Source organism: Sphaerodactylus townsendi, linkage group LG17 (genome assembly GCF_021028975.2).
Source record: "Sphaerodactylus townsendi isolate TG3544 linkage group LG17, MPM_Stown_v2.3, whole genome shotgun sequence".
Lineage (NCBI taxonomy): Eukaryota > Metazoa > Chordata > Lepidosauria > Squamata > Sphaerodactylidae > Sphaerodactylus > Sphaerodactylus townsendi.
Genome location: NC_059441.1, coordinates 17,971,161 through 17,998,977, shown reverse-complemented (window position 1 = coordinate 17,998,977; position 27,817 = coordinate 17,971,161). Strand labels below are relative to the sequence as shown.

The 27,817-nt window shown below is 42.3% G+C and overlaps 2 protein-coding genes across 4 annotated transcripts; one reads left to right on the top strand and one right to left on the bottom strand.

Annotated features, from left to right (window-relative positions):
* Positions 1–108: 108 nt before the first annotated feature.
* Positions 109–22,037, bottom strand: GABPB1 (GA binding protein transcription factor subunit beta 1). Of its 3 annotated transcripts, none has more exons than XM_048481767.1 (9): positions 21,911–22,037; positions 15,346–15,453; positions 13,478–13,645; positions 12,652–12,846; positions 10,372–10,519; positions 9,782–9,895; positions 5,782–5,967; positions 4,603–4,718; positions 109–816 (listed from the first exon to the last, which is right to left on the bottom strand). In XM_048481767.1, exons 2-9 carry the CDS (start codon positions 15,451–15,453, stop codon positions 664–666), a joined length of 1,188 nt encoding a protein of 395 aa, XP_048337724.1. In that variant the 5' UTR covers positions 21,911–22,037; the 3' UTR covers positions 109–663. The 3 variants fall into 3 exon arrangements, with proteins under 3 accessions (XP_048337724.1, XP_048337723.1, XP_048337726.1); XM_048481766.1 differs by lacking the exon at positions 21,911–22,037 and adding an exon at positions 21,829–21,847; XM_048481769.1 differs by lacking the exon at positions 21,911–22,037 and having other exon boundaries at positions 10,408–10,519.
* LOC125446201 lies at positions 21,466–26,029 on the top strand. The gene is made up of 3 exons (XM_048519756.1): positions 21,466–21,547; positions 21,605–22,258; positions 23,803–26,029. Exons 1-3 carry the CDS (start codon positions 21,466–21,468, stop codon positions 23,901–23,903), a joined length of 837 nt encoding a protein of 278 aa, XP_048375713.1. The 3' UTR covers positions 23,904–26,029.
* The last annotated feature ends 1,788 nt before the right edge of the window (positions 26,030–27,817 follow it).

Below are 27,817 nucleotides of genomic sequence, written 5' to 3'. Positions count from 1 at the left end.
GCAGCATATGTACAAACTGAAACGTTTAAAAAATATCAGCTTCATATACATGTCAATCTAATTGAATATATCAGAAATTAAATATAAAAAAAATTACAGTTTTTTCTAAAAAAACACACACACTCACACACATAACAAATGAAACATGGTTTTCAGAGGTTGGGGCCACTACTTGAAGCTGTACAAAAGTTTCCCATCAGAAAATCCACTTTTTTTTACAGGCTTAAGCTGCTAGCTTTCCAGATTGGTTGTGTCGCATAATTCGTTTTCACCCTGTCAGTTTAAATCAACATCACCCTTAAAACTGCTCTGCATTTCAGCAATTTTGTACTAAAATCAAAAAAGTCACAAAAACATTGGCTTTGCGTATTTGTGGATCCCTTCAAAAAGATTAAGCAACTAATTTTGGAACTGTAAAAAAAACAACTATTTACAGTATTTTTTTAAATATTTTTGCACAAAATGTCTAAATTTGAGTAAGTTTTTTTTTTATGATACAAGAAAAAAATTCATCAGAGCCCATGGCTTTTTAAGTCCAGTTTCGACCCCCCAGCGTCTTCTCTTGCGCATAATTCCTGGGTCTGTGCCTGTTACAGCAGACAGGTCCAGATCGTACTGAGGGTTTTCTGAACCGGCTTTAGAAAAATGCTCCCTTCAAGCCATTCAAACAGCTTCTTTGTTAGTCTGAAGGCGAGTCATTGCTTCCAGCTTCTGCCGATAGGCCTCCGCCTCCTGCTCTTTCTTTAGTAGTTGCTGGCGGTACTTCTGCGCCTCCCGGTTGGCCTCATCCAGCTGTTTCTGCAAATTTTCTCTTTCCTGTTAAAGCAGAACACAGAAAGATCTCGTCAAGCATGTAAGTAATGTAAAAATAAAAATAAAAAAATTCTGTGGCTGTGTTTTTCCTGGAATCCCCAATATAAACTGTTGTAGGTCTGGTAAGGGGGATTAGGGCCAGCAAAACATCACAGCTAAAGAGGATGTTAAGAACAAGGAAATGAGAGAAAGCTCCATCATCTCTGCTACTCTTTTAATTTTTTGTGAAATGTGTTTTGGATTACTGTGGTCAGACTTGATTCAGGTGTAGGGATACACTTAAGAAGCCCTAGGTTTCTAGTTAGCTTTTCTACACCTAATCATTTAACTCCTAGCTAAAGATACACCACAGTAGTACTGTGTATAGTACACATATATAGTATACAGTATAGTACACAGGTAAATACCATTATAGAAATTCTGCTTTCATGCTAAGCTTGAAATCTGGAGGAACCGACTTTGATTCCTTGCTCTGCCACTTGAGCTGTGGAGGCTTATTTGGGGAATTCAGATTAGCCTGTGCACTCCCACACACGCCAGCTGGGTGACCTTGGGCTAGTCACAGTTCTTCGGAGCTCTCTCAGCCCCACCCACCTCACAGGGTGTTGGGGGGGGGTGAAGGGAAAGGAGTTTTGAGTCCCTTTGAGTTACAGGAGTTTGTAAGCCCCCTTGAGTTACAGGAGAGAAAAGGGGGGGGGATATAAATCCAACTCTTCTTCTTAATAAAAGCATAAGTATTGCATAGGATAAATTTACAAACATTATACCATCCATTCACCATTGCTACATATATAATGAAAGGAGATCAATTACGTGTGTCCATAATAGGCTACTTTGGATTATCCAGGTGAGGGCCGCCACCACCAAAAAGGGTTCTTACCCCCCAAAAAGAGCAGGTCACCGGCAAGGAGCCACTCTGACAAAAAACTCTCAATCAATACAACTTCCCCTATTTATAGGATTTTAAAATCATCTAGCAACAGCTAACTATCCCACTTATCTCACGTTATTGACTATCTCATTATCCTACAACTTTAAACACCACACAAGGTTATCTATACTTAAAATATCTTCTCAGAATATATAAAAAGGTCATTCTTGCCACTTGTAACAAGCCTATTTTGAAAACAACGATTACAAGTTTCTCATATCCACAACTATCTTTTGTTGTGGATATGACAATACCACCATCCTTGAATCATATCTTCACTTCTCTGAAGTTGGATATTCTTGTGATTCTCAGACACTTCTGCATCTGGGTTTCAACAACTGTATCTATTGGTAATGGGATAGACGGCTTCTAATCTACACAAGGGCATATAATTGTTGCCGCTCTGTCGTCTTCTTGCTGATTTTCAAGGCTGTCCTATTACAGGTCTCTAAAATCCATTCTTGATATGCTTCCCTGAGAGGCCAAGTCTGTTCTGTTTATGTGCGCCACAACATCCTATATGTTCTTTATGGTCCAATCCTAAAACCGATCCCCTCTGTTTCTGGCCACATTGGTGACAAATGTATTGCCTGTTGCTGCCCCAGCCTAAGAATTCTAAACACAGAGCCTAGTGAAACAGTCATTCTCATTTTTTTTACAAAGCTTCTGGGATACAGGAAAACTATATCCTTTCATCAGACAAAAGTATCAGCATTTCTAAAACAACAGACAGTGACTTCTGGTGATTCAGACAGCTCCAGCCAGGGATGACAGCAAGATAAGCATCAACTCGCCTGCAGCCTTCAAGGAACAATAAAGTTTTAGGAAGTCACAAATGTGGCAAAATGTTGGGTACTAAAACTAGAAGACCACGATCAGACAAAACTAAATTATGGAACATACCTGCAGCCCTTATCTTCACTCTCAAACCTTGGTCTCTCTACCCTAGCTCCTTCCCTTGCTGCAGGGTTTGATTTCTACCAGGGGTGGCAAACCTAGGGCACTGCAGATGTTCACGGACTACAATTCCCATCAGCCCCTGATGGGGCTAGAGTTAAAAACTAGAGTTTTTAAAAACTAGAGTTTTTATTCTAAAAACTAAAATACTTGAGTTTTTAAGTTTTATCTGGGTGCAGGACATTGGGGGTCCTTGCTATCCTGTTTTAAGAAAATGTGTAGTTTTATTATTTAATTTATAGTGACAAGTTATATATTTCATTGTATTTATTATATAATTGTCTTATTGAAAACCACCCTGAGCCCAAAAGGGGAAGGGAGGTATAAAAACCTTGATAAAATAAATAAAGTAAGCTGCCTGTTGAATGTATTTATGTTTGCTTGCAAACTACTGGAGGATTATACTTGTTGGAAACTTTGTGTTTATATAAGACTGCTTGTATGATTGTTTGAATCACAGTACTAGCATACTTAAAGCAATATTGGTGCAGCTCCCTTTCTGTATAGCATGCTCCCCAATGACGGCAAAAATATTCCCCATTCTTGTTGTAATGATCACACAGCACAATTATCAAAATGTTACTCGGAGGTCCTTCTATATGCAGCCAGGTGGCTATTAACACCTGCTGTGATCTTTGATAATTTAATTGTGTTCCTGTTCTTTTATCTGAGATTCTTACGTCAAGTGATTTTTTTTCAAAGGACCTTCCTCTTAAAATGAAATTTTGTTCAGGTTTTTATTTAGGAAACAAAATGACGTGAAGTCGTTCACCAAGTCATCAGCTGAGCCAGTCTTCCTGGTTTAAAAAAAAATAATAATGGCAGAGAATGGATTCGCATGATACTTGAGTTCAAAGCGACAGATGTTTCCTCCATGCTATAAAATAATCCCAGTTTGGGGGCTTTTTGTTTGTTTGTTTGTTTTTGGTTGAAGACAAAGAACAGATCGTGGGATTCTGTCATTTTACATGATGCAAAAGGCAGCATTTCTACCTTGTTAAAAATAATTGCCTTGGAAGTGGCTCTGTTTTGATCCTTACCCAAAGCAAAATTCCCTGCCTTATTTAAAAGTACTCCATGCTCTTATGAATAAGTGAGATTCAGCCCTGGCTTCCACTTTAATCACGGAATGAAAGCTACTGAGGAAGCTCAGCTGCAAACCCAGCTTTACTGAAATGAGACTGCCAAAATAATGACAATAAATCTAAACCCCTTTCTTCTATTACATCAGTTATTTTAGTCCCTTATTGGGCGAGTGTAGCTGTATTGACTGGGAAGTAAGGCTCATTCATATTTTTCTGTGAGATTTCCTTCCAGCTGACCTGGATGGTCCCAGGCCAGCCTGAGCTCCTCAGATCTCAGAAGCTAAGCAGGGCTAGCATTCAGATGAGAGACTTCCAAGGAATCTCAGGATCACGTTGGGGGAGATAAGCAATGACAAACCACCTCTGAATGTCTCTCATCTTAAAAACCCTATGGGGTCGACACAAGTCAGCTGCAATATGACGGCTGGGGAAAAAAAGCATACTTAGGATTACAGCCTAACCAGGAAATCCCTGCAGTGTTTGAGACCCTCTGCTTATCTTGTTCCCCACTGCTATGGATCTGCAGGGAGTGGTGATGTTCTCTGCCAAATTCCTATTCTATTTTTATTTAGCTCCTATAATAATACTGTGTTCTGGGACAGTGCCACAGATATCTTTTCATAATTTCTTAAGAATCAAAGCTCACGTGAGGGGACATTTGGAACAGACACATGCACTAAATATTACAAACAAATAGATGTCCATTCCTTATTTGGGAGCAGTACAGAGAACCAAACTGCTTCCTAGAAAGCAAGGGAAAAATATCAATATTCACTTGAGAAAAACCAAACAAAGCTTTTTGTAGCTTATCCTTACTTCAATTTCTGCACACTCCACCCGATTTTCAACTATCTCAATGCATTGCCTCTTGAGTGGCGGTTCTTCACTGATCACCGTTTCTTCAGCTATGTCCGTTGCTGGTACTGTAAGTACTGGAATTAAGAGAAGCTTCTATTATAGTTATTTAAAATACATAATATATGCAAATGAAAAACTAGAAGGTAGAGGAAAGTATTGGGGGGAAAGAACAGGCACTCCTAGCTAGTATTAAACCTCCACCAAATCAAGATGTTGCAGATACAAAGTATGGGGAAAAAACACACTGAAAATAACAGGAGCCAAACATTTACAACAGGCTGCTATGAAATTATACTACACTACCATTGTGTTTGTTCAGCTAAAAGGGGAGTAGAATTGTCTGCCAATGTTGATCCTTCCAGTATAGATGGATTTTAGTACATTTTATTGATTGATTGATTGATTGTTGCAGTCAATTGACTTGTAAAACATACATACAGAAAAACAATATCTGATCAACAAAAACAAACAAATCCACAGATTAAAAGAACAGAAGGAGCAAAGTTACATAGACTTGGGAACAAAATATTACAACAGGGGAATGGTTGCGGGAAATCTCTGGTTTTTAATTCTGAAAACCTCTGCCAGAAATTTTAGAACCCCTAAGGTGATCCTAATTTTTTTCTTCTTCTAACAAGAAAATTATGCGGGATTGTTCTGCACTGCCTCTAAATTTTGACAAAAGAGGAAAAATCCTCTGTTGACGCTCACAATGATAAAACTTGCAGATAAAAAGAATATGAGGTAAAGTTTCAATATCCTGCGAGTCACAAAGGCATAGTCTATGAGAATGAGGAATACTTGTGAGCCTACCGCGAAGGTTTTCAGATGAAAATACATTTAGCCTTGCATTTATGAAGATTTTAGTAAATTACTATATCGGTCAGCCATTGCAGCAAAGTGATTGTTGGAAAAAAAGTAATGTAGGGAAACCTTCATGCATTCACTCAGGATGCATTCTGAAGAAAACATGAACTTCCTAACTCTGTACAGCTTGTAATTCTAATACATATGTGTGAAGAATACAGTAGATTCTTTTGAAATGTGGTGACAGGCAATGACAGGATGAAAGCAGATTTCTTTGAAATGTGGGGTTGATTTGAAATTCTCACGTGACTATTAATTCTTCAGTCTCACCTTGCTGGCCATCTGGCATGGTCACAATAATAGGCTGACCCATTCCACTGGTCGGAATGGAATGGAGGTTTCCAAGCTGAATGCCGTCCGTTACTATGGTAATAACCTGCTGACCACCAGAGCTGACAACCTGCTGAATTGCACCATCCACTGATTCTGCAGTCACTACTTCCTCCGTAGCCACAACTGTTAAAAAAACAACAACAATACAACTGATCAGGACATTCATCATCAGCAAGACTGCTTTGAAAAAAAGAGAGAGATTGCCCAATGCTTCCAGAAACTAAGTTTTTTGTGCTTTCATGCTGTGTTATGTTCCCCTAGTCAAAGTATGGTTTTGCTCAGCAGAAGCAACGGCCACATGAGACACAGCCCCCAGTTTTAAGCCTGTGATTACACTATCAAAGTGATGAATAAATAAATATGTAGAAGAAGAGGAGTTTGGATTTATACTCTACCTTTCTCTCCTGCAAGGAGATTCAAGATGGCATACAAGCTCCTTTCTCTTCCTCTCCCCATAATAGACACCTTGTGAGGTAGGTGGGGCTGAGAGAATTCTGAGAGAACTGTGACTAGTCCAAGGTCACCCAGCAGGAATGCAGGAAGACAACTGGTTCACCAGATAGGCCTCCGCCACTCAGGTGGAGGAGTGGGGAATCAAACCCAGTTCTCTAGACTAGAATCCACCTGCTCTTAACCACTACACTACAATGGCTGCAAACGTTTGTCAGCTTGAAATAAATTATACAATTTCTTGCATTGTTTAACATGTCATATTTAATAATACTTATGCTCGGTTTCAGATTTCTGCAATCCTGTTACATTGTTTATTAGCTGTCTCATCCTGTTGGCTCAGCCAATCAGCCAATTGATTAACACGGTCAATGACCAGAGAGTTCCCCTGGCAACACAGTAATAATATACATAAGTTAAAAATTTGCATGAGGCCTAATGATTGCATCCTATTGGTTGCATTGACTCGCATTATCCAATCTCCCTTGAATCTCAGTGAGAAAGCTGGACTATACACGACACAGACAAAGCTGTGATTTTTATCCTCACCTTTCATGGAGTTGTCTGATAGAAGGCCAACTGGCTTGGGTATTAAAAATTGTTATAGTGCCTCCTAAGTTGTGCAAGGTACCTTGAGGTCTGCAAATTTAACGTTTTTTTTCTCTTCCGTCTCTCAAATCCAGATTGGAAACCTACTTTGTAACAGCAGCCAGCATCTGAGGACAATGCCAGCCAAGGCACAGACACAATGGAATGCTGGCCTATAGCAACTTTCCCCTTCAAACACAAGTGGAGGAACTTTCAGTGGCAATCAGGAACATAGCTACGCTTGCAAGGCAAGCTGAATACTCATCCTCACTCACTAGGGCCATGGTGGCGAACCTCTTTACAGCACTCAGATATTATGGTTCTGAGAATTCCCCATCAACCCCTGCCAGCATACACTGGCCAGTGATGCTGGCCATGCTGGCTGATGGAACTGTATCCATAACATAACTGGAGCTATCCAAGTGGGTATCAGTCCACCACTGCACTAGGGGTCTAAAAATAAGTGTTAGACCAAGTCTTTACGGAGGTAATCTCAGTAATAATTTTTAGAAGAGCCCATTTCTCCAGTAGAACGACTGATCTGCTCAGGAATTCCACCACTGTTTCCAACAGCACAAATATTTCGGTAAAGGGCAAAGGAAATCTTTTCAATTTTTTCCCCTAAATTCAGCAGCTACTGACTGGTCTAATTTTGTTTGACACTTCAATTATACCGAGCGGTTAAAATTTTACTGGACCCTGAGGAAACACAATAAAACTCAGCAATAAAGTTCTCCAGGCTTCTGAGAATTTATTAGCCCTTTAAATGGGCATAAGGTAGAGAAACCAGATTTTCTGTGGGTTTTAAAAGAACAAACACTATCAAAAATCAATGAAACAAAGATGAAGCACAAAGAACGTCACACGCAAAAATTTATCCGAGCTTCCACATTTACATTCAAGCAATTTTATACTAATATCAGGAGCTTTGAAGTATTAAAAAACAGGAAAGATGCCCAAAGGCTTTCTATCAATAACAGTAGAGAACGTTTCATGTCAGAAATATCAGGCACACAGCTTTCATCTTTGTCATTAATTACAATTCTGTTTGCAAAAATATTTCCACTCAGACAATCTTTGCAATTACATGCCGTCTAAGGATTTCCTTACCATTGGGACTGTTGTAAGAACCATGCCAACACTGGTCATGATTTTAAGGGACAGCCAATGACATCATGGCAATGCACAGAAATCGTTTCAATTTAAAATCTCAAAAAATGAATATCTACTGTCTTCAACCTGTTTGCTCTGAACATCTACAGACTAAGAATGTCACCAATCGCCTTCTCACTGTTGTATCTTCATGAGTACTAATGTAAAATAACAGCACCTTCTTCAAGGTATCATTTCTGTAGCAAGTTCTAACAGCAAGGGTATATGGAGGAGTAGAAGAAGAGTTTGGATTTATACCTCACCTTTCTCTCCTGCAAGGAGACTCAAGGTGGTTTATAAGCTCCTTTCCCTTCCTCTCCCCACAACAGACACCTTGGAAGGTAGGTGGGGCTGAGAGAGTTCGAAGAGAATTCTGACTAGCCCAAGGACACCCAGCAGGAATGTAGGAGTGTGGAAACACATTTGGTTCACCAGATAAGCCTGTCATTCAGGTGGAGGAGTGAGGAATCAAGCCCGGTTCTCCAGATTAGAACCCACCTGCTCTTAACCGCTACATCACGCTGGGTTTTGCAAGGTCATGGTCAAAAGGTGCACAGCTCCCCTTCCCTTAGAAATCTGCCGTAAACTCAACCTGTGCCCTTCTGCAAATGAGCTGTTGATCTTGCCCCTTCAGGCTGTTACTCAGCAGCCAAGATTAAACAGGGAGGGGGAAACCGTAAGGTGCTTTTTAAAAAAATCATGTCTCTTGTTTTTAAATAGTTGTCAGCGCTGATCATTTGGGGGCCAGAATTATATAAATGATAGTGATCCCATAACAGGAATGACTTTAGAAGACACCACGTTCCTTATCCTGAGTTTTATGCGTTTTTAAAAACAAAGCATCTTTATCTTGTGTTTATACTGCACTGACAATTATACTTGTGAGGAACAAGACAAATGCCACCTGAAAAAACCAAAACCATCCGCTTAAAACTTTGGGATACTCTCTCACAAAACAGTTTCAGTTTTTCTGACATTTACAAATACTTACCTATCTGCAGATGTTAAGGTTTTACTAGCCACATTTCTAGCCACATTTTAAGGTTTTACTAGCCACATTTCTCTGTGACAGCAAAGCCAGCAATACATACAGCACCTTAAAGACTGACATGTTTATCTGGCGACTGGCATAAATTCACACAGGTGACAAAGCGGGTTCTAATCCACAATAAAACTGTTAGTCCTTAAGATGCCGTAATTCAGTTTACTAATTTTTAAGAAGAAAAAGAGTTCGGATTTATATCCCCCCCTTTCTCTCCTGTAAGGAGACTCAAAGGGGCTTACAATCTCCTTGCCCTTCCCCCCACAACAAAAACCCTGTGAGGTGGGTGGGACCAAGAAAGTACCAAAGAACTGTGACTAGCCCAAGGCCACCCAGCTGGCATGTGTTGGAGTGCACAAGCTAATCAGATAAGCCTCCACAGCTCAAGTGGGAGAGCGGGGAATCAAACCCGGTTCTCCAGATTAGAGTGCACCTGCTCTTAACCACTACACCACCACTTAACCACCTGCTCTTAACCACTATTATAAAATATAACCACAAACAAAAGACACCTAATGAACATCTGCCCTGACCTGGCTAGCCTGATCTCATCCGATCTCAGAAGCGAAGTTCTAGCTAGAATTTGGTTGGAACTGCACTGAGAACTGATTTTGCATGGTTGTTTGTTTGTCTTCTGAAAATCAACATGAATGTATTTTTCTGAGAAGCAAATAACACAGACGTTATAGCAGCTGCTTTTCTCACCTGGTGTTTCTGATGAGTTGGACAACGGAGCTGACGCTTCTGCGAGGGCAGCCAGTGTCGCCAGAACGGAAGTCGAGGAATTGCCAAACTGGACAGCTGACATCCCTGTATCGTCTGCAAAGCAGAAACGTGAAGTTAGTTTATGAACCGCATAGAAACTTACATAACACTCCTCTGCCTCAAGTTTAACGTGCAACAAAAATGTCCGGTCGTACCCTGACATGACTTCCACACTCAAGTCCTGCATAAGCAGGCCTCCCCATCCACTTCCACGCCAGCTCTGCGTACATGCCTGCAAGTGTGAGGCTGTAACCGCTATTGAAGGGAACGGGAAGGCACCTGCCAGCAGGAGAACTCCACACGTCTCTGCCAGAAGGATGCAACCTGAACTACAATTCTAAAGCTGAGCTTTTAGCTAATTTTAATCACTTAATTTAAAAAAAAAGTTACTTCAAGAATAAAAATATCTCTAACGTCCAAGAGACAAGAAGGACGTGCTTGCTACAGTCTTACCATCCACTTCGTCCCTCACCGTTTTCCTTAATATTGTGACATTCAAATCATGTACAATGCACTGTGCATCTGAATACCTGTTGCACGTGATGTATGGGCAGAAGATACCAGACCTGTTAGGTTTACCACCCCGCCAGGTCCAATGATGAACTGCGGCGTTGCTGCGTGTATCGTCACAGTGTCGGGACTTTCAGGATTGGTGTTGATTTGGCTCTGCATTGCGATCTACAGCAACACAAAAAATGCGACAATAGTATCTAGGATCCACGCAGTCACTAAGAACATCATGCTTTTAAAAATCAGCATGAAAATGAGACATTTGGAACTCATACTGGAACTGGATCTCAAGGATTGAAACTGGAACAAAGTTAAGTGCTGTGCAAAACCACAGTTCTAATTCTACTGCCATTTGACAGCAGAAAAGCAATGCGACTCAGTGGCCCCTTCCGCACATGCATAATAACGCACTTTCAATCCACTTTCACAATTGTTTGCAAGTGGATTTTGCTATTTCGCACAGTAAAATCTAGCTGCAAAATGCATTGAAAGTGGATTGAAAGTGCATGATTCTGCATGTGTGGAAGGGGTCAGTGATAAAAGATACCAGTTTAAACAGGATCCAAGACCCTTAGATACAAAAAAAATAAATTAATTAAGCAGGCCTATTTAATTGCAAAAAGCATGTACTCCATTACAAACAGCAGGAGTTCTGGCATTCACATCTAGAACATGCCCAAGCCCACATAAAGACACAAAACCACCAAACCTAAAAGAAGAAGAAGAGTTTGGATTTATACCCCACTTTTCTCTCCTGTAAGGAGTCTCAAAGTGGTTTACAATCACCTTCCCTATCCCAAAACAGACGGCTTGTGAGGTAGGTGGGGCTGAAAGGGTTCTGAGAGAATTATGACTGGCCCAACGTTACCCTGCATGCTTCATGTGTAGGAGCAGCGAAACAAATCCAGGTCACTAGATAAGAGTCCGCCGCTTATGTGGGTGAGTGGGGAATCAAACCTTGTTCTCCAGATCAGAGTCTGACCCTCTTAACCACTACACCACACTGGCTCATTTAAGGCTAATAATCCTGTCGATCACCAGCACAGGAAAAGAACATTGTTTCAGAACCAATGAGCAATAGATTTGTTCTTTGTTTGATCTGCAGATTGAAATAATGTCTACTCCACCAATAAACCACGATCTTATTCTGGATGCCACAACACAGCTGAATGGCCTTATCCAGAAAAATCAGAACAGATTTCTCCCCATCAGCACATTAAATCCCTGCCAGAGAAATCTATGGCTTTCAGCCAACCTATTGCTTATAAATCATGTAATAACAATTGTTATTACTAGTCATTGTTGTTATTATACCTAAGAGTGCAATAGGATGCAAGTCTCAAAAACTGCACAACCAGGCTGCCCACAGACAAGGAAGGAGTTCAACTTGTTAAATCCCTGGGTGTACTGAAAAATATGGGGAAAACCCCCACATATACCAGCATGATGAAGTCTGGATATAATCGAACCTGAACAGAACATCGAGAGTTAATAAAAAGAGAAAATGCAGAGAGACGGGGAAATTAACCTACTCAAACCCCTGGGACTTTTTAAAGAGTTGTGGGTGGACAGAAGGTCAATTTCCAAATCATTATTCCCACCCGTCCTTCGTCTGTTCCTTCTAATAGCAAATGTGATCGTCAAACACCTATAGTGCTACCCACAGACAAGGTAACAGATGCCTCCCCAGGTATTCAGGGATACATGACTTAGTAAATTAAAAAGGACAGGGGAAAACTCCAAAATGCCCTTATGAAGAAGTCGAGAATGGTATCATATGCTGAGGGAAGCTGAGGGTATTATATGCTGAGGGAAGCTGAGCATAGTTAAAGTAGGAGGGAAGTATCAGAGAACCTGTGGTATTTTTGAGGGGAAAATTTTAGTCCAGGGAAAATAATCCCAGGGATTTATTCCCTCTATGATTTTCCATGGATTCCAAACATCCAGAGTTTCTGTCAGATGCTATATGGCCGTGGTGGCGAACCTTTGGCACTCCAGATAAAGCTATGGATTGCTACTTCCCATCGGGGCCCCTTCCAAACATGGGCCAATTACGGCATGGCGATGCTGGAAGGGGCTGATGGGAATTGTAGTCCATAACATCTGGAGTGCCAAAGGTTTGCCACCACTGCTATATGGAGTGTAATAGCACCATGTCCCTTTGCTCAGAGATCGACAGACAGCGCACAGGGGAAGGGAGACTGTAGAGCCCAGTAAAAGAATACAGAACGGATCAGGGGAGTAAACAGCATAGGGAAAAGGGTTCACAAGAGACTCTACTGAAGAGATCCTTAGGTTACCTGTAATATTTCTGCCAGGTCATCAAATCCATTGTCCACCGAGATATCTAGTGCCGTTTTGCAAAATTTGCTTTGCGTGTGGACATCCGCTCCATATTTTATTAAGAGTTCCACTACTTCTTGATGATTGTGTTCCGTAGCCCAATGAAGCGCCGTCATCTTGAGCATGTCCTTTGCATTTACATCAGCACCATGCTGCAATTAAAAGAAGACCGAGAACCAGTTCAAAACTGTGCACAGGTTTAAGAGCGGAAAGGCACAGCCAATTAAACTGTGATTGCCCTTCATGCTGCCTTGCATTTTTCAAAATTACAGTAAGCGCTTTTTTAAAAACAAAAATTGGAGGGTGGACTCTGTGGCATTATGCCCTGCTAAGGACTTTCCCTCCTCAGACTACTAAATCTTCAGGAATTTCCCTACCTGGAGTGACAACTCTAGGCCTGGCTCCAGTGAGTCCTCCCTCAAGAACCAATAGGCTTGGAAAGGACCCTTCCCCCTCCCCTTGTCTTTCACTCACAGAAGCTTGAGCCTGGAATGCTGTGACTGCCTAGCAACAGTCACTGAGGGAATCTGATGCTTAAAGCTGCAGGTGGTCCTTTCATCCCTTTTCTGATTTGTTAAAAAACCCCAATGTATTTTTTTTAATTTTAGATTTCACATTTTTCTGCAAACTTGGGGACCTTCTCAGGTTTGTAGAAAGATCTGTCCTGCCCATTCACAGCAGATTTCAGTATATAACTGTTTGGCAGACTTTGCTATAAGATGATAAGGACTGCAGCTTCAATTGTAAGCTGCTGTTCGTATAAAATGAAGAATTTCCATTTACCTTGAGTAAAACTTCTACTATGCTTGCATGGCCTTCAGAGGCAGCCATATGCAAGGGAGTTCTGTCCACTTTGGTCCTGGCATCCCGGCTTACACCAGCTCGAAGTAACACTTCAGTGGTTGAGTAGTGCCCGTACTGTGCCGCTAGATGAAGTGGAGATGTTCCCAACTGAAATGTGACGGACAGTTACCAAAAATTCACGGAACCGGCAAGCAATGTTCAGTTAAAACAAACGGCCATTTATTGTGATGGCTGAGCCCAAACAAAGCAAGAAACCCCCCTTTTTAAAAAAAAGCAGATAATCTTCCTTAGTAGAGGATAATTTTTTAAGGAACCCTGATCATATCAAATTATGCAGTGGTTTCATAATGATGACAGCAATAATTAATAGTGCAATCCTGTCAGGATTGGATTGGACGGCAATCCTGTCAAATTTATGTTGCTCTAAGTTCACTGAAGTCAAAGGATTTAGAAAGATACAACTCTGCTTAGGGTTGTGCTGTAAGATATCAGCAACTTCCAAAGCTGGCAATATAAAAAAAAAAAAGTACAATATAGACAGCAAGTGAATGCCATCAAAGTCCTAGCAGCGGAGTAAGCTTATCAGTAGCTGATTTACAGGCCAATCCTTGGGGGGGGGGGGGGGGGTAGTGTGTGTGGGCGGGGATAGGGGGGAATGGGCTGATGGAGATGCTGCAGAGCTGTGCCAGTGCATTTGCCCCTTCTGCCAGCATAAGGAACACCCCTGCTGGCAGAGAGGGCAAACATGCCAGCATCCAGTCACCCCACAGCTCTGTACCAGCGCAGGGAGGTCAAGCTGTAGTCAGCTTCCTCCCTGCGGGGTGGGGTGGGTGGGTTGCTTTTTCTTCCCCCGCCCTGCCCCACCCCCCCGCGCACTGCCTGAAAGCCCTTTGGCGGCAGCCAGCAGTGCAACAGTGGTGACATCCCTGGCCACCAGAGGTTTGTGGATTGTGTGTGCCTGCCTGTACCTGAAGCAAAAGATCTCCATCTGGATCAACTCAAACTACAGACAAAATTTAAAGAAGCTATAACTTGGGACAAATGAAATCATACCCCAAAAATGTATATTCTGTACATCCATTAAAACAATGCACAAGAACAAAATTTGGGTTCAAGAGAATCTGAACTTTCTTTTTTTTTAAAAAAAAGTGTTTAACCCACACAGTTTGCACTGATGAGCTCAAACAATTGTAAACAATGACAAAAATTTGAGGAGGATTACTCTCAAAAGGAGACTTTGCCCCCTTCCGCACATGCAAAATAATGCTCTTTCAATCCGCTTTCACAATTTATTGTCGAAGACTTTCACGGCCGGATTCAACTGGTTCTGGTGGGTTTTCTGGGCTGTGTGGCCGTGGTCTGGTGGATATTGTTCCTAACGTTTTTGCCAGCATCTGTGGCTGGCATCTTCAGAGGTGTATCACAGAGGGAAGTGATACACAGTGTGTAACAGACTTCCCTCTGTGATACACCTCTGAAGATACCAGCCACAGATGCAGGCGAAACATTAGGAACAAGATCCACCAGACCACGGCCACACAGCCCGAAAAACCCACCAGAACCACTTTCACAATTGTTTGCCAGTAAACAATTCCACACAGTAAAATCCAGCTGCAAAGTGAATTGAAAGTGGATTGAAAGTACATTATTCTGCATGTGCAGAAGGGGTCCAAGAATGACGTGTGCAGAATCTGGACCTTCTTTTTAAACATATACCACATCAGCACTTTCTACGCACATGATTAATTCAAAAGAATTTCCCCCAAAGAACATTCAAGATCAAAATTGCAGAAAACAAAAACAAAACCCCATGTAATTTAAACAACAAAAGAGGAAATTTCCATTACCCAGTCTGTGGTAAACGGTGCCCCATTTGCCATCAAAATCCGAACTTCGTCATCTTGTCCGGCTCGGGCTGCTTCTAAAAGCTTCTTCCCCAAATCTACTAGGGACATCTAATAAAATAATTCAGGCAAAGAACATTTAGGATAATTCAACATGCCCTAAGCGTGAAATGAACAAGCATCTTAGAGACGTGACGTCTGCTAGCTTTTATACAAAATTCTTCAAGTATGAGACAACTTGGAATTTAAGAACACATACTTCATAGCCAGTTTCTGTATGGAATTCTGGACAACGTACAACAACCAAGACCAATCTGAAGACAGAAACTATTGCATGGTGAACAGTTCCACCGTTTCTTATGTTTTTTTCCACCCAGACTCTGCAAATTCTTCCGTAAAGTTATGACCAACTGAGACCTACAGCGACATCTCTTGGGAGGTTTGAATTCTTTTGTTACTGAACTTCATTTATTAATACTTTAGCAGACGAAGGGGTATCTCAAATGCCACAGCAGAAAATCCTTTGAGATGATTTTCATGTATTATTCTGTTTAAAGATTATTCTCTCCTTTAAATGAGGTTTCTTACTTTGGCTGGGTTCAGCCATCACAATAAATGGCTGTTCGGTTTAACTAAACATTGCCTGAAATTAGGGTGTTGTGGGTTTTCCAGGTTGTATGGCGGTGTTCCAGTAGCATTTTTTTCCTGATGTTTTGCCTGCATCTGTGGCTGGTATCTTCAGAAGATCTGATGGTAGTAAAGCAAGTGGAGTATATATACCTGTGGAATTGCACCCTTTTACACTTGTTAACCAACGCAAATGATTCTTTCTCCCACCCTGGACATTCCAAAGGTATATATACACTTGCTTTACTACCATCAGATCCTCTGAAGATGCCAGCCGCAGATGCAGGTGAAACGTCAGGAGAAAATGCTACTGGAACATGGCCATACAACCCAGAAAACCCACAACACCCTAGTGATTCTGGCCATGAAAGCCTTCGACCATACATTGCCTGAAATTCTAACGACAACTTTTCTGGGAGTACGCCTCAATGAATAAAACTCAAAATTGACTTGCGTAGGATTGCTTCCTTTGTTGTACAAGCCATGTTAAGACACCAGGAGCACACAAACAGCTATGGTTTATTCTGATGATGCCTCTTTCCTCTTCTCTCAGCAGAATCCCAGCACGTGACCCTGTTCGCTGGCTGATGGCAAAGGCACGTTAAGGACCGGTCCCTCACTACTGGCCAGTCGCATCTAAAGAATAGGGAAGGTAAAGCCAAGTTCCCTCAAAGATCTTACAGAATGGTCTGCCCAAGGTCAGAAAAGCTTCCTCTCCTGGCTTTCCGCAAACTACACAAAACTGAATTATTTATTCAAGAGGGCTTTTTCTGCACAGGTAATAGGGCTGCCCTGCATAAAATGGTTAGGGCATATTGCAAATGGGAACCTGTTACGTCATTTTTGTACCGCTTAATGTGTCATGTTAGTACAAATGCTAAGCTTCAGTTCTTTCTAGAGGCTCCGGACTTCTAAAATCCTGATGCATTGGTTAGTGAATGTCCTAATGTTGCTGACTGTACTGATACACAATCAAAGGTAATATTTATGGAGCCATCTAGTGGAGAAAACTACTTTGTCACAATATTCTACACAGGGACATAATATGAAAAGCATGGATGTTGTGTGTTTTTTCATGAAGTCACAACTGATGTATAGCTACCCCATAGGGTTTTCCATTGCAAGAGACAGTCAGAGGTGGTTTGCCATTCATTGTCTGCCTCCTCACACTTCTGGTATTTGCTCTTCTATAACTGACATTAAGGTACCTTGGATGCTGCACAGAGGAATGGATGGTAAGTGGGTAGGTGGGTAGCAAGTGGGGGGAGGGGGAGAAATGGTCAACTTGCCTTGACTAGAAACAGATTCATGAAAATTCTAGTGAGTATAAAGGTGCATTCAAGACTGATTTGGTTAAAATAAATCAAATTCCTATACCTGATTTCTAACACTGCCATAGTATGCAATTTACTTCTAAAATATGTCACAAAGATCAAGCCAGCACTGGATTACAATATATCACAGTCCACATAGGAATAACTGAGATTTCATTAACCAATACACAAATGTTCTACAACACGACACTTCAGAATCAGTAATAGATTCCCCTTAATAACAGAGGAAGGATGGGTTTAATTACAGTGAATATTACATGTTACTTACTGGCCAATCTTATGCATTATTACCGGCAAGTAAACATGCAAAAGAATGCAGCCATAGATAAGACCGTTTAAAGCACACTTTTTGGAACCGATTCAGTTCAGTGAATCATCCTCAAGTAAGTTTGGATAAAGCATTCTGAAGATCTTTGTAGGAACAATTCCAACAGCCAAATTCTGTATGCAAAAATTCTGTAAACAGGAGAAAGGAACTGGCTCTTACGACTTGAATTATACTTGATAGCTCCGAAAAATACAAGCCTCAACCATTTACTGTGGAAGGAGTCTTACTGAAGTCAGTAACTCTTCTAAAGTGTTTGTAGATGGCTCCCCCAAGAAACCACAATTTGAGAGTGAAGCATTTATAACATTCATTTACAAAACATGCAAGCCCCTACAGCCGAGGCAGGGGTGGGGAGGACGGGAAGGTCAGCAACTGAGACCTCAGGCAGTAGAAATGGTCGAGGAGTAATTTTGAGTGTATATGTGTTTTTTTCTTTCCAAAACAATCCAATGCCTTTTGGAAGCAGTTAGAGAAATAGAAAGAATCATAAATAAATATAATCCATCACACATTTTAAACTTTACGCTCCACACAAATCCCTGAAATTTATTTGCTAATTCTTGACAACTATACCTCCAAGTGAGTATCTTCCTAGAGGACTAACATCAACATGTACCCCTAAACCAGAAAGGTGCATATTATAATGTATTTACTTTATTTATATCCCACCTTTCTTCCCAGTGGGGACCCAAAGCAGCTTATGTAGTTCTTTGCTCCTCATTTTTTATCCTCACAACAACCCTATGAGGAAAGCTGGGCTGGGAGTGTGTTATTGGCCCCAGGTGACTCAGGAAGCCAATATGACAGTGGGGATCTGAACTCGGGCCTCACAGAACCTAGCCCAACACTCTAACCTCTATGCCACACTGGCTAAAACCCAGTCAAGCAAAACTAAATGAGAGGGCAAGCTTATGTTCTGAAGCTTATGTTCTGAAGAGAGAGGGCAAGCTTATGTTCTGAAGATGCTAGGGATTGCTAGGGATCCAGGATCCAGTGCCAACAAGAGGAAATGCTTTAGAATACATGGCTTCTGTTTTGAGGCAGCCAAAGAACTTCTGTGGAATCATAGTTACCCTGTTACAGGCCTTGCCACAAGTCTCATTTTTTAAAATGCAGCTATAGGGATCTTGTACCAGGGACAAAAGAGGAAGAGGGAATTGTTAACTGAGAGACTGTTGTGGTTGTAATGCTTGTCAAAATTATGTCTTGTTTTACAAACCAAAGGGAGAGGGATGATATTTGATAAGGCTCAGTGGGAACAAGAGAAAGAATTGTCTATTTATGATTATTGGCCCAACAATGAACTCGTTATGGAACAGAGGCATATTTATTCTACAGGGCTCCATGTTCAGGGATTGTCTAAAAATGTGACTACTTACAATATTTTTAAAAAACTTTAATAAAATTGAAAAATATGGGGGGAGCTCTGAAAACAACGAATGGAGTGTATGTTTGTGAATTATTAAAAGTCACACAAGAGGGGCTCCATTTGATAGAACTCAGTGAAGGGCACAGAAGATCAGCAGTCAGTAGCAAAGACACAGCCTTCTGCAGCCTAGTACTAATTGAATCTATGTACAAAGATGCCAGATAAGCTGGCACAGGATTGTACCCTGATCTTCTGTTCCTTTCCTCATCATTTCAACCAGACTGTCTTGTCCAAGCACACCTAGGATCACCCACTACTGAGCCCAACTGCAGGAGCATTTATGGAAAATTAATCACAGTTCTCTCAGCCCCACCTACCTCTCATAAGGGAAAGGGAAGGTGATTGTAAGCCGCTTTGAGACTCCTTACAGGAGAGAAAAGTGGGGCGTAAATCCAAACTCTTCTTCTTCTTTGAGGTTTGGGGTTTTTGTGTTTTTATGTGGGCTTGGGCATGTTCTAGATGTGAATGTCAGAACTCCTGCTGTTTGTAATGGAGTACATGCTTTTTGCAATTAAATAGGCCTGCTTAATTTATTTTTTTAGTATTTAAGCATCTTGGATCCTGTTTAAACTGGCATCTTTTAACACTGGCCCATTCTGCACATGCAGAATCATGCACTTTCAATCCACTTTGCAGCAGGATTTTACTGTGTGAAATATCAAAATCTCGGATGGCTATCAGCAAGACTTGCCCTTTTCTAGAGCTGTGCTCGCCATTTTCTTTCTTGTTCAGTAGGCTCCATGCTGCTGTGGGAAAGAAAATGGTGGGCGCAACAGTAGAAAAAGGCACAATTACTGGTAGCTATTCAAGGCATTATAAATGCTCTTTTACCAAAGTTCTGTTTAAAAATGTAAAAAATAATGGTTTTGGTGAAGGCAATGCTTAAATAAGATCCAGACTCTTTTAAAATGTGGAAACACGCTGCTTTAACTTCCGCTAAAGAGGGCATGACTGCACTTGGATCTTTTCGTGGAAACAAGTATAGAAGTTTTCACAATCACTCCTGATTATTTCAAGAGTAAATGCAGAAATGAATCTGGGCTCCAGCGAGCTACAAAACGATTGTGTAACAAGTAGTTCAAATGAACACACCCACAAACACCCGAAGCTGATTGGTCCACTGAAACTGACTGACATTGGCTCGCTAGGGACTTTCACATCACCTAATCCACGGTTCTCTTAGCTGCAAAGATGCCAGAGATCTACAAAGCCCAGGTTCTACCGATGCGCTAAGACGTCCACCTCCTGAACAGCCAACTTTGTAGAACCAGCGCAAGACTTATTTTAAAGTCCACACTTCAGAAACAATGTGCAAACAGACACGTAAGACAGCTGGCGATCTAGCTGGTGCTTGGTCCCCTTACAACAGCAGTCTGACAAGTAAGCAAGCCCTGACTACAGAGTTTCTGGGGATGGAAGGAGCACGGTTTTCAGATCCAGGTTGGGAAACTCCTGGAGATTTGAGGATGGAGACTGGGAATGACAGGGGTATCAGAGGGTACACTGCCACAGACTCCTCCTTCTAAAGCATCCATTTTTCCCCCAGGGGAACTGATCCCTGTAGTCTGGGAAATGAGCTGTAATTCTGAGGAGTCCCGATATCCCATCTGGGATACCCCAGACTTGACTGCACTTTGCACCACCCGATTTTCAAGTGCCAAAGCATACCTTTCCTCCAGGGGAACTGATGGCTGTAGAAGAAGAGTTTGGATTTATACATGGTCCCCCTTTCTCTCCTGTTAGGAGACTCAAGGTGGATTACAAGCTCCTTTCTCTTCCTCTCCCCGCAACAGACACCTTGGGAGGTAGGTGGGGCTGAGAGAGTTCTGAGAGAACTGTGACTAGCCCAAGGTCATCCAGCAGGAATGTAGGAGTGCGGAAACACATCTGATTCACCAGATAAGCCTCCACCACTCAGGTGGAGGAGTGGGGAATCAAACCTAGTTCTCCAGATCAGAGCCCACCATCTCTCAGCCACTCCACCACACTGTAGCCTGGAGAGGGGTTGTAACCCCAGTCCTCACCAGGTTGGCATCCCTAGCTTTAACTCACCAAAGCTTATGTTGGCAGTGACATTTTGCTTCCTAAGTGGCCACATACACTTGGCACGACCATACATCTACTACGCCAGGCCTCAGCCTTTCATGAAGCCAGCTCTTGCATAAAGTTTTGTAGGTCCTGCTTTTATATATTATTTATCTATATGGCATTTTTACCCCGCCAATCTCCCTACGGACTCCGTGGCAACCCCCCACATCTGCTGCAGATCAAAACCCCGGAGGGAAAAGCGGCGGAGGAGCAGAAGGACCCTCCTTAGCAGGCCTAACCCGTTTCTCCTGCTTGCCACGGAGGCCAAAGGAGAGTTTGGAGCCGGGGAGCGGGGGGGAAGAGGAGAGTGTCGGCGCATGCTCAGAAGGGGGGAGACCCAGAACCCCGACTCGGGGTTGAGGACACGTGTGAACGCCTCCCCCAGGGACAGGGTGCCAAGTACGTTCACAAGTGACTGCGCCCTCCCCCATTAAGGGACGCGTTCCGTCTTCTCAGGTGCAGCCCCCACCCCCCTCGGGCGCTTGCTCCCCGGAAGGCCTCTGCGGGTCCCGCTTTTTTCCCCGACAGGAAATCCTGGCTGGGCTGGGCGCCTGAGGAGCGGAGGGAGCCGCGGTCTAGCGCCGGGTTCCGGGGGAAGTGGAATTATTTTTTACCAGCGAAGAAGAGATCGACTTCCACATCCGGTAACGAGGGCCCTATACAAAAAGGCGCAGACTGACCTGGAAAAGCTTGGCCGGACCGGCCATTGGGGGGAGGGTGGCCGGGGAAGGGGCCCGGCCGAGGCGAGTAGGGGACGCTTACCGTGCCGGCCCGCGCCTGGCTGCCGCCGCCGCTCGCGAGACCGCCGAGCCGGGGCGCCCGAGGCCTCCGCCGCTTCTCATAGGCGCCCAAAAGCCCCGCAAAAAAGTCCCCCGCGCGCGCCCGGCGGAAGAACACGGCGGCCGCTCGCGGTAGTGAAGCGGCCTCTGAGGGAAGGAAGGAAGGAAGGAGAGGCCGAGGGGAGGGGCGGCGGCCTGAGAGGATCCGCGCGGCGGTTCGGGCCTTCGACGGCCGCTCCTCTCACCGGAGGAGGGCTCGACCCGCGCTTCCCTCCCGCTCTGTTGTCGGGGAGCGGGATTATTTTACGGCCTGAACGGGCCTCGGCGAAAGGTGTGGGGGGAGAAGGGAGGGGGGAAGGCGGCGGAGGGATACGAGGGCTCTAAGCGGCGCATGCGCGAAACCCTGGAGGAGGGAGGGAGGGCTGAGGCGAAAAGGGGAGCCGCCATGTTCTAGCGTTTGGTTTTATTTCCCGCCTGAAAAGTGGGGCGGGGGGCGGAGCGCAGCGGCGTCCCTCAGGCTCAACCGTCGCTTCCCCTATCGTGAGGGTGTTTCCATTGACAATTGAAATGACAATTAAAATTGTAATTCTGTTGATTTCACGTTATATCTTCATTTGGCTTTCCCCTTCAAGCAGAAGACGAGGAAAGTTTACAATTTGTTTTGCATTTATCAAGGTCAGTGTAACTAGTTTAAATAAACATGTGACTGTGAAGTCTAGTTTAAATACCAAGAATTTTTACATGAGCTTCGATCAGTCATATTCTGATGGGAATACGAGTTCTAGATCATGGGTACAGCTGCAGCCATCCACATACATTTCCTGTGGACATGACAGATGGAAAAATAAACTACTGCACTTGCAAGAATGAATGCCAGGGAACTGCAGCAATGTCTGCAGACGACCTGGGTCAGACGTAATGTGCATTATGCAAATATGTTTTTGGAAGCAGGCACGATGGACCACATAAGGAACGTATAATGTCTGACCGCCAGTGAATGAATGGTATTTACAAATGGGACATATCCCATTTTTCATGCACAAACTTAATTATGTCTTTAGGTGCACCACAAATATTTTGCTCTGTAGTTCTTTTGCACCGTAACTAGGTTGTTACTCAGGTCTTAGTGATCATTGACCAAGTTTGGGGGATGGGTGTATGTTTTCAATGTGAGTTCCCTTTTCTTTACATCTTGTAGCAACTCGTGTTTATAATGTGCAGGTCAAAGTCTTATACGCTATTTTTACCATTCTTTTCTACTCAACAAGGCTGTTTCAAGGTGGTTTACAGAATCGATATAAAGAATGCGACAAATCAGCAACGCAGGGAAAAGAATCTAGTACCTTAATATGTGTTCCCGCACTGCAACAGAACATTTGCTGTTGCATCTGTGGAGATTACCTACTGGTCATAAGATAAATATTTCCCTACACTTTTGCCCCTAAACTGAAGCAGGTTGTTGACCTGAGATAGGTCACAGTCTCTGTTTCCCCTGGGTTCTGTCACTGCCACAGCTATAGCTATTTTTCCTTCAGACCTTGGGATATGTGCATAAACAAAACAAAATCCAAGCTTATCCTCCGCAGTGTGAAACCCCCAAACTCTCAATGATGGTTAACCAGTAGGTATGCCTGAAAATCTGTTTTTGGCAGGGCCAGGTGTGTTCTTCAGTCAGTTTTCTTCCTGTTTGCATCACTGTCTGCTCCCCGCATATATGATATTGTCAGAGGTTTTATTGTGACACAGAAAAGGTTGCTGTAATTTCACTACTGGGGGCAAAACCAAGTGGTGAACAATATAAACCACTCGGTATGAACTCTGTCTGGGATTAATATCAAAATATCAAATTGCATTTGCATTGCTCTTTTCGTTTAGGCACACATGTGCAACATCGGATCAAACAACTATTGCTGCTGCTGAGGATTCAGCTACCAGCTTTGCTAAACGTGACCCTGAACTTAAGATGGTCTTTTTGAATCTACAAAGGAGAAAGTATTGTCAATGCACCAGGAGCATGAACTTGAAAATGAATTGGGTGTGTTAATGATGGCATAACTGAGCAGATGGAATTAGAAGAATGGGACCTGAATGGCTCATTTGATGACTATTTCATACGGCTGTAATTGCTGCACCTACGTAGCAGAATTTAAGATTAAAAAGCCACCACAAAATCTAACTGACCATATGGCACGAGAATTCAGATTATGGTGACCAGGTTAATTACAGTCTCGTGTGAAGTTCTGGATTGTGCAAGAACTTCTAACATTTGGTGCAACCCTAACATTACTAACATTCCTTAAAAGACACTATAGTTCATGCTTCTCAGGACTGAAGAAGCAGGAACTGGTGACGCTCAAAGAAGGATTGATTAGTGGATATAGTGTGCATTGTTCAGATTGTTGTGAAAGCTCATGTTTGTTTACAACACGGGGGAAAGAAGGCCATTCAGAACAGGTATATTATGGTTTATGGTCTATTAGATTTGTATACCGCCCTCCACCGGAGGGCTCAGGGCGGTGGACAACAGCTGCAAAAATGACAATATCAATAACATAATATCAATGGACATAAATAATTAACATAACATTGTAACATCATCCTAACTACAATGAATATAACATTCTACAGTTAGGATTATAACAACCAACATCATTATAATATCACTTAGAATTATAATAACAAACACCAACATTATAACATATAACAGTATCAATAACATCTTAAATTGCATAAAGCAATAATACTCAATAACAAGCATAATTAACAGCATCATAACAATAATAGGGTAGCTGGTGACTTTTTCCAATTACAGCCACACTCTGATGAGGTGAATAAAGGAAGCCCCTAATTTCAGTCTGCAGGACCTGAGCAAGGGCATTTTGGTGGTGACTAATTCATAAGATCATCATAAATTGGAGGCGACTTATGACACACAATATAGTAATAAACAAAATCTGGTTTACTCATAGATATCAGTACTTGTTTACTGATCTTTATCATAAGTATGAGCAGATCGTACATGAATATTGATAAAGAAGTTAGGGGCAGGTATGATGAACAGGGGTGGGGATTCCATGCTGTCTACCGACTGATGATTCCAAATCTCTTCAGAACTTAATTGATTGGCTACATATTCATGTTGAACATGAAAGGGAACGAAGTAAAAATCTGATCTCTTGGGAAAACCCCAAGGGGTGAAAAGGATCCCATGTAATATTTCTCCACTATGAGACATCTTTGTCAAGTAGGATGTCCACTATGAGACATCCCCCTATGAAATTGACAAAGTGAGGGTTTGCAGATACCTGCCAAATCTTGCTGATGTGGCCATTACCTGGTTAGTATTGTATTTTTATTGATGTTTCAGCAAAGAGAAGGCTAGTGTTTATATGACTGGGAATCGACAGCTAATTAGCACTAGGACAAAATGTATGTTCTCAGATTGCTGAAAGCTTTGTTCTCAGATTGCTGACACTCCCTCTAACCTGGCCAAATGCAGCTACTACAATGCAGAGCTTGCACTTGACAGTAGAATGGTTGATTCAGGAGCTGGATTTGTTAAACCTGATTAACTCAAATGATAAAAAGTTAATCACGTTAAAACCTATGGGCACACAGCTGATGGTCAATTCTTCCTTTTTGTGTAAATTGAGAACATTTGCACAGCTCTTATTTTTATTGGAGGAGTAAATAAGTATTTTGGCATCCTTCTACTTAAGTTCTGTTTATAGTAATTTTTATCTCACTTTAACTAAAACGGTTAACAGCGTTTAAAATCCAAATACCAATTAAAATATATAAAAAGCAGGGAGAGGTTATTGCCAAGTCTAGGCCCAGGAACAACAGAAGAATGGCTCAGTGCTGCTCCTTTCTCTCTGATGACTGACTGTCCCCTCCCTTGATTTTTCAACCCAAAATACTTCATAGGATGGACAGATGAATGTGAATCCTTCTGAGCCTATTCCCTTGGTCCCTCAGTTGTTTTGTGGTTCCCTAAAATGAACCAGATATTACACTGTACATTCTTGCTACTCAAGCACACTCATACCTCTATTCACTGTATTTATTATTACTAATTTTTAAATAAAGAGAAGTAATTTTATTCTAGTTTTTATTCTAACTTTTGTGGACTATATTTGTACATCTGACAAAGGTTCTAAAGGAGCAGCAGTATCGTAGTGGTTAACAGCAGGTGCATTCTAATCCGGAGGAACTGGGTTTGATTCCCCACTGCTGCTTGAGCTGTGGAGGCTTATCTGGGAAATTCAGATTAGCCCGTACATTCCAACACACGCCAGCTGGGTGACCTTGGGCTAGTCACAGTTCTTCTGAGCTCTCTCAGCCCCACCTACCTCACAGGGTGTTTGTTGTGAGGGGGGAAGGGCAATGAGATTGTAAGCCCTTTTGAGTCTCCTACAGGAGAGAAAGGGGGGATATAAATCCAAATTATTATTCTTCTAAAACCCAAAAGCTTGTTCTACAATAAAAATGCCATAGACTTCAAGGTGCAAATAAGACTATTTTGCTCCAACTTGCGTAGCTATGTGCTGGATCCATTTCTATAAAACAGGATTTTAAATTATACCCAGCATTTTACATTTCTTGTCTCTTGTAATACAACTGTCCAAATGGCTCTTATATTCTGTAACTGCTGACAGAATCAACGACAATAATATGCATATGTGAAGGTTTGTTCTACATTAGTTATGTTAAAAATAAATCACTGTTTTATAACAAGCCAGGACATTCAGGATAGCAGGTTGTCCCATTTCTCCACCCATCTCTGCTTCATAAAGTAATCATCATTCCTGAGCTACAATGGACCATCCTCTATTGTTGCAAAAAAATGTTAAGGTATACAAACTACTTGCACAAGTTTCAGTTTTCCCAAAAATGTTATTTTCAACTGTGGTGATGGGAGATTTGTGGTGATACACAATTCTTTTTTTCACATGAAATAAAAGAACAAACCCTCACCCACTGTAAACTTCCCAATTATTACAGACAGGCAGTTGGCATCTGAACTTTTTTTTAATGGCTTAAATGAGCATAGATAAGAGCCCGCCTCATCAAACATGCTGAATCTTCTATGGAAAATTATGATTAGATGATATAAGGAGCTCTGCTGGATCAGACCAGTGGTCCATTTAGTCCAATATCCAATTGCATGCAGCAGCCAACCAGTAGTCCTAGAGGGCAAACAAACAGGGCCTATAGCTGAGATCACTGAGTCATGTCACCTCCTCACACTGCTCCTGGCTGTGGAGGTTTCCTTCAAGAATCTATCTTTTTGTTTGTGGCCATCCTGTCATCCCCAGCTGTGAATTTGACAAAACCACTGACGTGCTAATATTTCCTTTTGTTCTGCCTGCACTTCCTTCGACATTGTCCACTTCATTCGATACAGGCTGCCACACAATTATGTGCTTCTCCATGCTGGGAACCCACAAAGCAGAATTCTCATATCTCCGACAGTCTGCACACTGAATGCTTGGAAAAGATTGATCGTGACAGGCAGAGAAATCCCTCAAAAATTAATTTTATGCTTTTTGTGGCTAGCCTCTCACCCAGCATTCGTGCATTTGCAGACGCACTGTGAATTGAGAATTTGTACACATCTAAACAGTACTTGCAGATGCATTGTGACTGTGTATGCATATAGATGCTTTAGCAAAGAAATGGCAAGTGGTTATATGACTGGGGGTGGACATCTCATTAGCAGTAAGCCATTATAAAATATTAAACACAGCAGGACCCCCAACCCCCCCTCCAAACCCACCTTGGGGTGTCCTTGCAGCATGCACACAAACACTCACACAAACCCCATTAGAGATGGCAAGTGGTTATACGACTGGGGACTGGGGATCAATAGGCCATTATAAAGTATTAA

What these genes read in the sequence shown, in the direction of transcription:
- GABPB1 (XM_048481767.1), bottom strand. Translation starts at nt 15,453, where the DNA reads ATGTCCCTAGTAGATTTGGGGAAGAAGCTTTTAGAAGCAGCCCGAGCC. An exon ending in ACCTGGCAGAAATATTACAG is followed by an intron (nt 10,520 to 12,651) that starts GTAACCTAAGGA and finishes GTGTTGCTGTAG; the next exon opens with ATCGCAATGCAGAGCCAAAT. An exon ending in CATGCCAGATGGCCAGCAAG is followed by an intron (nt 4,719 to 5,781) that starts GTGAGACTGAAG and finishes TCTTAATTCCAG; the next exon opens with TACTTACAGTACCAGCAACG.
- LOC125446201 (XM_048519756.1), top strand. Translation starts at nt 21,466, where the DNA reads ATGCTCAGAAGGGGGGAGACCCAGAACCCCGACTCGGGGTTGAGGACA. An exon ending in CCCCAGGGACAGGGTGCCAA is followed by an intron (nt 21,548 to 21,604) that starts GTACGTTCACAA and finishes CCGTCTTCTCAG; the next exon opens with GTGCAGCCCCCACCCCCCTC. An exon ending in TGAACGGGCCTCGGCGAAAG is followed by an intron (nt 22,259 to 23,802) that starts GTGTGGGGGGAG and finishes CTTTTCGTTTAG; the next exon opens with GCACACATGTGCAACATCGG.